This window comes from Perissodus microlepis, chromosome 22 (genome assembly GCF_051167445.1).
Source record: "Perissodus microlepis isolate ML-2025 ecotype Zambia chromosome 22, ASM5116744v1, whole genome shotgun sequence".
Lineage (NCBI taxonomy): Eukaryota > Metazoa > Chordata > Actinopteri > Cichliformes > Cichlidae > Perissodus > Perissodus microlepis.
In genome coordinates, this window is record NC_140481.1 from 27,816,713 (window position 1) to 27,831,879 (window position 15,167).

At 39.8% G+C, this 15,167-nt stretch overlaps 1 protein-coding gene across 1 annotated transcript; it reads left to right on the top strand.

Annotated features, from left to right (window-relative positions):
• The first annotated feature begins 7,829 nt into the window (after window positions 1–7,829).
• On the top strand, window positions 7,830–14,777 carry LOC146363392 (uncharacterized). The gene is made up of 4 exons (XM_084919487.1): window positions 7,830–8,051; window positions 8,482–8,655; window positions 9,138–9,217; window positions 10,006–14,777. Exons 1-4 carry the CDS (start codon window positions 7,984–7,986, stop codon window positions 10,110–10,112), a joined length of 429 nt encoding a protein of 142 aa, XP_084775613.1. The 5' UTR covers window positions 7,830–7,983; the 3' UTR covers window positions 10,113–14,777.
• Window positions 14,778–15,167: the final 390 nt, after the last annotated feature.

The following is a 15,167-nucleotide window of genomic DNA, read 5'->3' on the forward strand; positions in this document are numbered from 1 at the left end:
TTATTGGAAATCAATCCGAGGGAGTTACTGTTTCCCTGACCTCCCATGCTTCAGTTGCAGTATTTATTGAGGAACACTGATCAAATGACGACTATTATGAGGTTCACACAGATGTCAATAAACACAATGATGAGAGTCAATATGCAATGACTGTGATGATGGCTGAGGTTCATAAATCAGACATTACCCAGCATACTGTGTGACATCAGGAGAAAGCAGCTTGTTATCTGGAGTTTAGATTTAACTGTTTACGTCAAGCTGATTGCAAGAATTTCTCATACAGTATAAGAAACACAAATATTTATTGATGTTATCAGTCAATATGAAATTAATTAATTTAAAACCTGTGAGTTCCACAGAGATGACAGGGAAACCAGAGGGTGGAAGAAGAGGGGGCGTCTGTATGTGAGGGGCTTTTCTTTCTTATCAGTCACTGGGCAGTCCTGATCCTTATTTTCCACGGAGCAATGAGGAAATATTATTTAACAGCCTGCAGTCACAGCTCAGTGACATTTCACTGCCACCATATTTTCATACTTTCTCAGTTCCTTCACAAATATTTCACGTGTTTATCTGCATTTAACCATCAGTAGACCTACATTATGCACAATACAGTCACAATATGAAATTCCTCATAAGGACATTAGACAATTTGCTTTTTTTTTTTTTTTTTTGGAGCATGCCTTCTTAATAATTTGATTTATTTGATAATTGTTGTGTTTATTACAACTACAGTTAATCTCCAGAAACCTGCTACTGGCATGGTTCAGTACGGCTGGAACCACCATGTTTTTCACAAGTGAACATAAAAATACGATTCGGCTTTTAAAAAGCTTTAAAAGGCCTCGTGAAGCCTTAACGTCAGGCTATTAGTCACAATAAAACGGGGACTATTTCAAGTGCCGTGAGGCTAAAGGAAGGATTTAGCCTGCACCAATAAACCACCTAATTATGCCAAGTCTTCTCCTCACACCGAGTGTGTTTGGGCAGGTAGGTAACAGAAAGACTGACACTAATGTTTTGGTGTAAACTTTAAAATTTCGGGGAAATTTTCCAGTAAACTTACCTGATAAACAGGTAGCTGGAAAGCTAAGGGCTAATTTAAATATCAATGCGCAGAACACTCACCTGTGTGTCCGCGACGCTGTTCCTACAGGCGGAGGGATATCTTCTAAGCGTTGCAACTCCACGTCTCCCATTTTGTTTGTATACTTCTTCATAATTTACTGTATTTTCTAAAGGAAAAACAGTCGCTTTAACCTCCACGTGACACTTGTCTATATTTTAAAACGAGCCGGCTCTTCTGGTGCAGCGGCTGATGAGCTGCAGTACCGGTGGAGTGGCTAGCTGACCTTTGACCCGGGGGTCAGAGCGGCTGCGGCTCTGGGGCCCGCAGTGACAGACGCTCCCTGCAAATTGATGAAAAAGGCAATAGCTTTTATAATAAAAATAAAGAACCGCCAGCACCACATAATCACATAATGGCTCCTGCGCCGTTATTGATGTTTTAAACAGGTTTCCTGTAAGTAAGAGTTTATCAAGAGTCTCTCAGGATGTCTTGGATTTCCAGATTTGTCTGCACAATTTATGCAAACATCTGTTTTACGATTCAAGCGCGGTTACTTTTTTTTCTTCCATAAATAAAATCTATAAACACCAAATAAATAATATTCTTTTTCTCCAGTTTGTCAATATTGCCCAATTAAGGCCTTCACTTATCAGGAACCAGACAACCGAATGTCGAGTTTAAATGTTTATTTCGATATTATTCTTTATAAAAAAAAATAAAAATAATAGTAAATGTTCAGAATTTGGAGTGGGAATTATAAAGGTTGTGTTTGGTGCCAGGGGGATGTGTGGCCCTCCAGATATAAAATTGTTATTATTCATCAATTTAAATGAAAGTGTCGCAGTGTGGATGGAAAATCGATCGATGACAAATGGACATTAAAAAGTCTGGGCGATTTCAAAGAGGATTAAAAACAACAATCAGATCAGTTACTATATATATTTAACTTTGTTTGCAAAGCAATATCCAACTGCATATTATTTGAATACATTTCGTTGCCCTGTACCTGTGCATGTGCAATGACAATAAAGTTGAATTCTATTATGCAAAGAAAAAATAACGATCATAAAATGAGACACGTCTGTCTGGTTGTTTTGTAGAACGACGTTTGATTTATTTTTAAAATCATTTAGTCAAGATTTTAATTTCGTTTTCTTACACTTATCTGCTTTAAATAAATAATTATTTATTCTAAAAAATATTTCTCTAATTTAGATTTTTTTGTTTTTCAGTGAGAAATATTTAACCTCGCTTCCGTTCTTCCGGTGAACCTGGCAGGCCATTTACATCCAATGCATAAAACAGACTTTAGCGAAATCTAAGGAAATAAGTGCAGACTGAATAAATATTGTGTGCAGCATTAATATCCTGGATTTATCGTCACAGATTATGGTCTTCTTCTCTTTTTCTTTTGAGTGAAGCTTATTTGCATATAAGCAAATACTTCGGAATTTTGCGCACAAGATTGAGCTTCTTCTTTTCGTTTCAACTCGACAAAGTAGCGCACAAATTGCCCCAAACAAACATAACAGCTATTTTAAATTTCCATTTTTAGGTAAATTTGAATAAAAATAGGCCTTTTTTTAAAAAAAGAAAACGAAATGGTTGAACGTCATTTTTTGTTTAATATATCAAAAGACAGCAACACGTGCAATAATTACACTGAAAGTACAGCTTCTGTTTTCCATCAGGTCACAATCACATTTGTCACATTTATTGTTAAAAGGAGACTCCAGCAGATATTCAATAATCAGCCTTCTCTATGTTGGAAACATCAAATTAAAAATGTGACTGTGTGATAACCCAGTTATGCGGTTTTTGTAGGTTATTATATTTACTTTTTATTAAAAATATACCTTAAGTGATCTAGGTGTGGGTAAAATACGAATAAGTTAAAGTGGGGGTTTAAAAAAGTTTTATATCACATTATATCTGAGGTAACTACTCATACAATCAAGTAGCAACTGATATAATAATTTGGATTTGGACTGAAATTCATTTTGAGGCTTAGTTTAAAAATATGTTTTTTGGGGGAAAAAAAACGTCTGGTTGGTGAAGTGTGTGTGCAGACGTGCAAACGCGCATGGCGATGAAATAATTACAGCCTGGGCAATTTATTGATCGGCGTTTGTGGCTGTATTAGCGGGACCAGCGTTGCATGCAGCGCGCGTCCTCGTGCAAGGGTTTTAATGGGCAGCAGATTTTTGGGGGTGTGTGTTTGGGTGGGGGGGGGGGGGGGGGCGTGTGTGTTTACAATGCGACTCGAGATCAGGGTGAAAACCCACTGACCTGTGTGTGTGTGTGTGTGTGTGTGTGTGTGTGTGTGTGTTTCACACCCCTGACCGATAGGATTTCCATTAATTTACCTGCAGCCTCGGAGGTTTTAGAGGAAAGCCAAACGCGTGTCAGGGAGTCTGTCAGGATGAGCCAGAGGAGAGTGAGAAAACGGGCTTTTGTTTGGTGTCAATTGCTGCCACGTGTGGGCACGTGTGCGTGGGTGTGTTTGAAAGAGATAGAGAAAGAAAAGTCTGGATCATAAAACACACTGATATGGGAGCTCATAGCCTATAGAAAACACACCATAAAGCGCTTCCTCTTTATTCTAGAGCCACCAAAGAAAGGGGACGTCAGTTTCCTCTTCTTGTGACCCTTCTCGTGTCTCTGGCCTGGTGGGGTGTTTGCTCTCAGAGCACCCTCTCCCTCTTTTTAATTGATTTACCGTAATTAACTCAGTGTGTTTATCGATTTCCCGAACACAGCCTCGAGATGGCCAACCTCATTATTTCCACGTTAACCCCGAATAATCCCGAATAAATACTCAGCGCATTCAATAACAATTTGACTCAGGCAGCACTAAATAATCCAGTTTCCTCTGGGTGACCCGTTTACCTTTCAGGCCGGGTGCTGAGACGAGGACAGAATACTTTACTCTGGAGCTGTAAGTTGGTAGAATCGAGAACCACCTTCAAAAAAATTCTTTCCTTTTGAAAGATCAACAGAGTGAAAAATGTTGGAAAAAGAAAAACCAGAAAATGCGTTCTGACATCACCTGAAGCCTCGAGGTGACCCGCACCTGCTTATACTGCAATGTCCTTCTCCTTTACCATTTGACCAATTAACCAGATTTAATCCCGTTTCACAGCAGCTCAGCCAATTAAAAGGCATGCGGTGCACATCAGTCACTTTGACTCTGGGCAGTGTGTGAAATGTCTAGCTGTAACATCCCTCTGTCAGGTTCAGTGGCTTTGTAAGAGGGGAGGAGGAGGAGGTCAAACTAGCCTGCAGGCAGCAGTTCAACCGGCACTCAGCATCGACTTCTGCCTCCCTCCACCTCCTTAATGTTTCATCCTATAACCAGCAGATATATATTTTATGGATAACGTTGAAGGCTTCACCATCATGCCATCATTTTCTTTATACATTGGAAGTATTAAGTTGTACGTCTGGAAGCAAAGTGACTGAATATGAGCATGCACTTTTTCATGCATGTTTGCAGGACTTGCTCTTTAAATATATTAAAATTAAAGCAACCTCAGAAATCAAGTGTTATATGTCCTACAGATTTGTATTTATGTGTGTCTCATATATTAATTAAATATATTGAGTTAAAAATCAGCATTTACTGGGAAATGTTGCTTCAGGTGAATAAACATATAAACAGTGTATTTCATTTATAAGTTTGATTATAAGACTTCAGTTATTTTACATATTGTTTTGGCCAGTGGTGTCAGAAGAAAAAAGAAAAAAGTGGAGAATGAAACTGTCTAAATTGGAGGCACATGGATAGTGAACAGTGAATACCAATTCTGTGTAAAACATTTTTAAGAACAGACAAAACAGCATTAAACAGAAAACATAAGATCTTTTTTTTTGGGGGGGGGAGCAGAAAGAGAAAGGAGGCAAAGTAAAACTTGACAAAAGCAGTACAAAACAGAGCAGGACAGAAGAGAAAAGAGTGCGAAGAGGAGATAATAGAGTAGAATAGAAGGGGCTGGGAAGGACAGGAAACAGAAAGAGAGTTGGGGAGGGAAGGAGGGAGGTGGGTGATGGTGTTGGTCACAGGGGGTTAAAAGAAGGAGGCGTCTAAAGCTTGTGAATTAAACGCTGTGAGGCCCAGTGTCCTCGGCACGTGCACCAGGCCTCGAGAATAAAAAGAGCTCCGGCCCATCTGGCTTTTCTGGGAGGCGAAGAAAGGGGAAAGAGGGAGAGGCCGAGAGACATAGAAAGAAAGCAGGTAAGAGAGAGAGCGATAGAGATAGAGAAGGGGCTTCTGCGCTGCTCAATACACAGGATAGTGTGTTAATAGTTTTAAGTCACTAATGGCATAAATGTTAAACGCAATGAGATGTCAGGTGCTTTTAAGTGAAAGGGTTGATGTTGGTGTCAGAGGCGAGCAGGTGACGAAAACAAGAGAGCAAATGGGCGTCGAGGAGAACAAAAATGTTCAGAAAGAAAAGAAAAAAACATATAAGAGTAAAAGATTTCTATTTGTGGAAACCATTCAGGCATATTTTTACTGTGGTGTCAAATTAAGTGTGTGTATTCAGAAACTGTCGATAAGACATACTCACCTTTAATCCATACGTGTCCTTCAGAGGGTTTTTCTATAACTTCACAGTTTCTTTCTCTGTCTCTCTCTCACACACACACACACACACCAACCAACACACACATCCCGTACCTCTCCTTCACTCAGCATCTTAGCTGTTTCCATGGCGACTGGAGTTGAGACTGCAACCAGCAAAGGGTGGGGCGGGGGGCACGTGCGTTTTTATGTGTGCTCTTGAGTGTGTGTTTGTGTGTGTGTGTGTGTGTGTGTGTGTGTACAACAGCAGCAGCAGGAGCAGCAGGTGATGAGGCTCAGCTCATGGCAGACAGTGCTTCAGCATCTGGGAAAGTGATTTCTCTCCCATCTAATAAAAGTTATATTAAGGTCATAGAGAAAGAAAAAGAAACACACATTGTAACCATCATTAGAGCAGAAAACAGACCTCACAGCTGGAAAAAAAAGAAATAAAGAAATGACCTGGACAGAAGGTAGAGGCAAAGTCAGCAAAGGTGAAACAAGCTACTTTCCCCCTCTCATCCTGCTTTTCCAACACTTAAGGCAAATCCTAAATTTTACTCATTTTAATTTAAACTATTTAAGATACAAAATAAACATGTCCTGTAAATGTTAAGTTGTGCACTGACTCAATGAAATTATGAAAGAAATCATCCAAAGGCCCCTGACAAAGTTTTGTGATATGGGGCATTATAAATTAAACCGACTTGAGTAGAAGGATCATACATGGGCAAATGTTACAGTTCAGCCTGCGATGTCCTAAAAAGAAAACAACAAAACACCAAAAATCAACAACAGGCAGAATCAAGCTGAGGAATCTCAAGCCAAGTCACTACAGTGAGTCTGTGCTGCTGTTTAATGCACTGTGTTCACCACTGACCTATACAGCAAACTGCTGCATGCTGGGGTGTTTCCTAATTTAAGTGTTGACTTGTTATACTAATAATACTTTCACTGTAATCATGTTCATGATTCAGTGTGGCCCTTTAAGTCACTGTGGCCCTCCCCCTTGTACACGTTATAGATAACACTCCGTGAAGGGGACCCTGTGTAAATATGTCCCAATTTCTTTGTGGTGGAATTATTTTGAGAGAATGTTGTAATTCTTAGTGGGTCTTGTACTTTTCTTAAATAATTCCTGGGTGGTTTTAATGCCTTTGCAAGATCCAGCAGCTCAGTAGGAAGTGAAGTGAGAGGAGTAACGTGAGGCAGAGGGCCACAGCTGCAGAGCTACGTTACAGCCCTGACCCCTCTGCCATCAGGGTTCACCCAACGCTGAAAAGGCCTTTATCACTGCAGACGTTTAACCTAACAGCTAAAAAAATAGAACTGTTACTAATAATATTAACAGTGTCCTTTAGATTGCCTTAACAGTGCAACAAGAAATTCAGCCACCACTAATTTACTCTTAATAACTCCACTTACGGTGTTATTTAAAATATCATTGTAAAATAGGCCCAAGTGCAACAAACACTTTCTGCCGGTGACCTTGGGGAACACAGTACGAGTGCAGCCAAGCAGTGTTTAAATTAAATCGTAATGATCTGTGAATACAGCAATAATTAACAAGGGTACAGTGATGGAAATAAGGACGCACAAACCAGTTCTAATTCTCCTGCAGTAGTAACCAGTGTCACAAGTTTATTTATGTCGCTTAAGACAAATGAACTAAAGAATATTTACACATTCATCCTGCTAACATCAAGGCTAGTGCTCGTTTTCATTAGACAGCAGCAATTAAAAACCAGCAAGTTATATCTAAGGTGGATCAATGTACACTGAAAATGTGACTAAATAAAGAAACATTTTGCAGACTCGATGCTTGGAAGCTTGTCAGCATCTTTTGGGGCTTAGGGTTAAGTACCTTAACCCTCAGCCTAGACCTCAACACAGTCAAAATATGTGATTTTTGGCTTTTGAAATTTCTTCTACCAAGTCCTGGAAGTCAGGAGTCACATAAAATAATTTTCATCATCAATATAAAATACATCAAAGCTATTTTTCCCCAACATGTATGTTTTTGGTTAAAATTCATAAACTGTCTGTTGTAACACAAGAATTTTCCAAAACTGTAAGTCTGCATAAAGATTACTTAAGTCACATCAAATGTGAGACCATTTCTGCCTTCTGCCCTGAGGCCATCAAAGTTTCAAAACGTCCACTCTCTCCTCCCACTACCCATTCTGTGGGCAGAAACTTCCCGTCATGAGCGCTTCGACACCAACAAGGAAGTAATGTTCGAGAAAACGTAACAAAACACGAAGCTTCAACAAGTCTCAACAGAAACAAACAAACAAACAAACAAACAAAAAAGCGTTAAAAGATCTACAGTCGAAAATAATCGGACCACATGGAGGATATGGAGATCTTACTCAGGGAGGAAGGATCTCCAAGGGTCGCCCAGCTTTGCAACCTGAGGTCTGTAAACACGTTTATGCGGGTTGTCTGTCGGTTCGTTTGAAGAGATTTGTTTAGAGCTACTTGGTGAGCTTACCTCCAGATAAACTGTGGCTCCACATAATCGCTGGCTTTTGACAAAAACGCAACATTTTCTTAAAAACTTTTGGAAATTGTTTCATGTGCAGTCCTTCAAAATTAAAAGCACCACGACCAATAATAATACGAATACTCAGAATCAGAATACTTTATTAATCCCGAAGGAAATTATAGGTTACAGCAGGCGGCACGCTAATGGCGCATACGCACTTACAAAGGAATTTCTGACCAAACTTACACAACAACACTAATAATACTACTACTATACTACTAATAATAATCAGATTGCGCTGATTGTGTTCAAAAATCAGTGGTGAGAGCTGATTGTTTTTTTTCCCCCATCTACCTGTAGGCCGTTGTTTAGACGGCTGGAGGGCTTCGAGCGCCACCGTGTGCACAGATGGCTGAACTACTGCCCTCCTCCACCTGACTTCAGAGTTCCCAACGCCGCCAGATCGCCTGACGACTCATTCAACCGGTTCTTGCGGATCTTCTTCCTTCTCGTACTCAGCTTGAGTTTAATAAAGTAAATTGATTTTGTAACTATTCACTAGGGCAGGGAGACACGAGGGCCTCACTAAAAACCCCAAAACAACAACAACAGAAAAACAAACATATATTTTCCAAAATTATTTGGAGGGTAGACTAAAATGAAAGGAAATTATGAAAGAAACAGATACACATCCTCCAGATCAGTGATCAGTCAGCCTGACATATTATAAATGAATCAACTAGTTATTTTGTGACATATTTGCAGAACTGAACAATAGTTGATCAAATTGATACACATTTTTTGGGACTACTCTCATCAGTTAAGTCACTGATCATTCAGTTTGCTTATTTTAATCTACAGTAAAGTATAATTTCACAGAATAAATCACTCACAGAGGGAAACTTAATTTGCAGGATGTAGTCAAACCTGAATTATGATGTGTTATACTTACCTGTACTTGCCTATATTTACCTACTAAGTGTATCTGATTTCTTTCTGCCTTCTGCCCTAAACAGGATATTATATGAATATTCCATGATGCATAACCTGTTTTATCTGCTTTACTGGAGTGGAGTCATGGTGCCAGTGATGCTCGGTGAGTAATGGTTAAACCTGGATTCATATTCATTCCTTGCCTCGAAGTTTTCTTACATGCACACATGGCAAACATGGCAAACATCAGCAGTGGCGCTGAAATGTGCCGGAAATCAGTCACACATGTAGTCGTCCAAGCTGCACGGGGACTGTTTGATAACCCTGCAGTGGTAGTGCAGGGTATGGGAGGAGAAGGGGCTGAGGGTCCGCAGTGCTGAGAGATTGGCTTTGCACGGACGCCTTGTGACTTTAAGATCCTATTTGGTCCACTGGCTTAAAATCTAAAAAAAGGAAATCTCACTACTAAGGTGCTTTTGACCAGATAAGTCAAGCTGGATCTGAATTTGTATTCTGAACCACAGCTTGGCAACATTGTCACTCGAGCATTCGTCGTTGTATTTAACTGACTTTAGGGCCGAGAAGTGGCACGCACAGCTTGGACACAGTATCATAAAACCAGGTGTATGATCTTATCAAATGCAAGATTTCAAAAATGAATTCAGCCTTCTTTTCTTGTTGAAAATCTGAGACGTGTGACATTTGTTGTTCTGTGCCACCATTCTGCATAAATTGGCGCATGTTTATATAAAAATTATAAAGTGCAGCTTGAATATGTCCTCAATAATTATGGAAAAATGTAGGAATTTATTTAGGAATGAATTCCAAAGCCTTTGTTTTAACACAGAGGTTTTGTATTTGATTTCATGGCTCTGCATGGACACAGTTTGGCTCAGTTTTACCTTTGCTGGCGTGCTGATGTTGGATTCTGTCTTTTTGTGTACACTGTAGTCGCTGTGGCTCCTTGCATCGTGAAAAATAAAATGAAGAAGACAGAATTCACGCCGCCGATGAAGGAGGAAGTGAAAACAATCTCTGGTCTCATCCAGCAGGTGTAATTAAAGACGGAGTAACTCTAAACACGAGGCTCGCTAGGTCACGAAAACAGGACTAGAGCGGGTTAATATGTGACAGTGCTAAAAGCTGTCGCACTTCTTCTTTTAGGGAATGGCAGAAACATAAGCTCAAAACTGATAACAGCCTGGAATGTGCACTTCCGGATTCATAGGGTAGAAACATGAGCTGTTAAAAAATAAAAAATCCACCCAAAATAATTGTCTAACCTTTTTTAATATAATGGATTTAAGGAGAATTATTAAAGTGTTAAACTTGAATGAAATGAAGATGATGCATGCATAAGAAAAAAAAACTTTTAACAACACCAGATAAAAAGTGCAAAGATAACAATTAAATAACTCTCCAAACGTGGTGATTAAATTCCCTCTGCAGCAGCATTTTAACGTGAGCCAAAGGAGCCGTGAACGTATGAGGAGAAACGTGATGAAAATAAAAATCTCATGTCAGGCCTGTATTTCTGTTTTATTGAGAAATTTAGATTTTTTTTTAAATGTAAAGCTGCTTATGTTGTTCTTAATGTACGCTGAGCCACATCAGCTGTATTTGTTTAAACAACATGCACCTGAACCGAGCCGATGTGCTACAGCTTCATATATTGTTGCGGCGACAAAACAAGCGCGCGCGGGCCGAGGAAGAAGACAGACACCGATGGAGGGGGAGAGAAAGAGACAGCGACCACATACAACACCATTCATTATTAACACACCCAATATAGCTGGACTGGACACCTCCGTCTCCCCCTCCCTTCCTATTAACACAAACACACATACATACAACCGCAGAACGAGAGCCCTCCAGGACCCACACCCTGACCCTGCGACCTAGGCGCCATGGCAACCCTCTGACCCATCCCTCTGTTGCTGTGGTAACAACCTTGGAGCATGTCTGACCATTGCCTCCCCTCCACCCCAAAACATCCAACACACACACACACATATATACTCGCACACACGCTCTCCCTATAGCCCTACAGCCGCCCCCTCCTCCTGCTCCACGCCGAGCCGAGGCAAACCGATCGATATTCTATCACACAGAACAGTGGAGCGAGAGAGAGGAGGCCACGGGCCAGCCAGATTACTGGGAGGAGGGGGAGGGACGGGGGGAGGATGGAGGGGTTAGTGGTTGACAAAAAGAGAGCCCTGTGTGTATGTGTGTGTGTGTCAGAGTCAGAGGAAACGAAAAGGGTTTCAGGGAAGGTAGGAGATGTGTGTATTGGGGACGTGTGCAAAAAGGGATTTTAGCGTGTGGGTGTAATCGGGTAGGAGATTGAGAGATGGTGTGTGCATGTGTGATTTGGAAGAAAGAGGTAGAGAGAGAGAGTGTGTGTGTGTGTGCGCGTGTGTTGGGTTGAGAGAATAAGTGGGTAGAAGATTGAGAGAGGGTGTGTGTGTATGCCAGAGGAAAGGCGTTTTGGTGTGGCTGTTATGGGGGATAAGAAAGGGATGTGTGTGTGTGTGTGTGTGTGTCATAATGAGTGGAGCTGCACTGCTATAAGGCATCTCCTCTCTTTTATATTCTAACAGATGTTTGTTAGTCTATTCCTGGTTGTGTGTGTCTGTATGAATAGAATACTTTCATTCAAGTGTCACACACCTGAGGGTGCTCAGCCCTCATGGGCTTCTAAGACTTTACTCACATAAAGAGGCAGGAGGAGATAAAGAGAAAGCAAACACAACGCACAATATCCATACCCATGTTTTAAAATTTACTACATGGCACTTTTATATTTGAGTATTTTACAAAATCTGAGCTGAAGTCAAATGCCGTGTGTGGAAAGAATTAATCGGCGTTCATCTGTTATCGGTTTAATATTAATATTTGAAAATGGGTGGTGCAGCGTTTGGCATTGTTGCCACACAGCAAGACAGTTTTGGGTCCAAACCTCCTGGTCAGCCTGGTGTTCTGGTGTCTCTGTGTGTTTTTCATCCACAGTGGTGAATCTAGACTGGCTGTAGGCGTGAATGTCAGAGTGTATGGCCATCTATCTCTCTCTGGTCACCTGTCCAGGGTGCTTCATGCCTTTTGCTCTTTGTCACCTTGGAGAGGGTCCAGCCTCCCTACAACCTAAAGTTAGATAAACCATTAAAAAACAGGTGGATATCTGTGCGTTGTGTTGCATTGGTATATATTCAAGAGAGCAAACTAACCAGCTAGAATGTACCCTTTAGGAATATTGGGCTACTTTGTACCTCAGTAGGAGAATGATTCACCAGCCCAGTACTCACCCATTTCCAGGACGCCAAATATCATCATCTTGTTTCAGCACAGATGTTATAAATGTCCATCGGATGGTATCACAGACGGTTTTGACTGATGACATGTTGTTTTTTTCCATCACTTTTCTAGACATAACTATATTTGCATTAAAACATGAGGCGCTAAGTTATCAGCTAACCCTAACAATCTGGTTAACAATCTGGTTAACAATCTGATCTCCATAACAATATCAACTGATTAGTGTCAACTGCTAGAAAAACAAAAATAAATAACACTTACCAAAACTGAATCACACAATAACCAATATTTTTGTCATTTAGAGGCCAATGCTAAAAAATGTCCAAAAAACACTGATAGCACAAATATGGTGACGAGGTTCAGTTCAGTGACTCAAGTTAGGGGAACTGATGCCTAGCCGACACAGAGTGGTTCCAGCTTACTGAATGATGAGACTGTTAATGCCCCTAACTCGAGTATTATATATATGTTTAAAAAATATCACTGTTTGTAGAGTTTTCTTTATGGCTGTAAAGTTGGGCATTTTAACATGGAAGTATAGGGACCGGTGCTTTTGGAGTGAGCCTCAAGTGGCCACTACAGGAACTGCGGTTTTTGGACCTGACATACTGGCTTCATTTTTCTGTGCTGGAAGTTTCTGTTTGGCTACAGAACCCCCCTGTTGCAAGGTTAAATTACAAAAAAAGGGGCATCTGAAATTATGCGACACTGAGTATGCACTGTGTCGCAAAGATATCTACTGAAGTTAGCATGCTAAGCAGCTAGCACCAACCCCTACCCTTGTGTGTAGAACAGTTCCATTTCTAAGAAACTAACTACCGCTGTTTTGTCAAAGCTGCTTGAGTCACACAGATACATGCAAGGCATCTTTCCATTTGCTCCATGACAACTATGCAATTGGTATTACACCCTCACCTACACAGCTCTCCACAGGACTGAGAGATGGGACTGACACTTTTCTGGATTTATAAGAGTTTGGAAACTTAGGAAGAATTTTGAGCAAAGGCTTGAGTACAGTAATGATCATGATAGAGACAGTTCAGATCAAAGATGGGACTTTTATTTCTTCACTGTATATATAATTTTTTTTCATTATCTACACTGGGTAACTTTAAAGGTTTGCAGAGCTGGCAGTGAAGCGTGATGCAGTGTACAGTATTGATTTGATCAGTCCTTTATTGCAAAACAGGAAACTTTATGTCAGTATTATCTAGGATGAAGACCAGCTGCTAAGCAGAGACAAAACTTATTACATATTAATATCACTCATATGTCGGTGATAAATCATAAAAATTGGATCATTTCAAGGAGTAAACAGGTGATAAACTGTAGCTAGAGAGCATCAGGGCTATAACGTATCAGGTTGGATGAAAATCCTCAGAGGAAGAAGCAGAAAACAAACTAACAAAAGAGGTGACCTATATCCTTGGGTTACAAGAGGGTGTGTGTCAAGTGGGCAGGAGCACTCATTTGCTCTGTGAGCCTTGTAATAATATTCATGAAACACGAACACCATTGCACTCAGTCACTGTGTGTGTGTGTGTGTACAGACACAGATATATATACACACACATAAGAGACTCATCTGTTCACAAGTACACAAGCAGCATAACACGCAGTCAGAAGCTGTTTTCTCTGATCTCTAAATAACCACTGCTGCAATCAGTGTACAAATCAACCTATTTCAATGGGACAGATGAAGAAAGGCTCATTAAAGAGGTAGATGACGACCAAACCTTTAACCTAAACAATGTGGTTATTTAAAAAAAATTATAATAAAGTGTAAATAAGTGCAAATAAAAACCAAAAAGGATGTTCAAGTGTTCATTACTTAAAGGTGTTAATTCCTGAGTAAGAATTAACAACCTTATTGTTTTTCATAGTTATCCTTGTTATATAAATGAACATATTAAGAATCCCCTGCATTACAATATTTAGATTTTCAGTGAAAGGTAAAACTAGTGTGTGCCATTATTTGGCATTTTCCTGCTAACAGCTGATTTTCCTGCTACTCAGCCCCTAGCTAAATTAAATTACTGACAAATTAGACATTGCTAAGCTTCTGGTATTATGCATATTAAATGTTTTGACTTGTGGTTCTGTTGAGTTTTACTGCAAAGATTTCTTTAGGTCTTCATTCCTGTAGCTGCATGTCTTTGTGGAAGGTATTCCTTCAGCTGAGATATCTGAAGGATATTATAAAATTAGCCTCTACAAAAGCTAAAACTTCTAGGGCCAGCATTTTAGCACTGCGTGTGCTGCTGTTAACGTTTGATACTTATTTTTAACTCACTGCAGCACCAAATTAGTTCAACTTTAATTCCTATCTTTTCCAAATATTGTGTCATGGTAATATTCTTTAAAGAATTGTGTTGATAGATTTAGTTAATTTAGAAGGTTTTAAAGTATTTTTAAACCAGCTTTTTTATTTTTATTTTTATTTATATATATATATATATATATATATATATATATATATATTTATATTTTGGCCTTTTAGCTGTTATTGGATAGAGAAAGTGTAGATAGACAGGAAAGTGGGGAAGACATGCAGCAAAGGGCCATGATTCAGAACTACTGGGCCTACTGCTCTCTGGCTATAAGGCATATGGTCGACTGCTCACCCACTGAGGTGACCTGGGGATAATATTTTAAGGAACAGCAATCTTAAACTGGGTCTTTGGGTCATGCACCTACAATTTTGATGTCAGAAATAACCAGTAATTTTATAGAAGTTTACAACTGGCTAACATTTTCACTTATTTAAAACAGTTCTATGTATATTAAAAACAAGACGATAT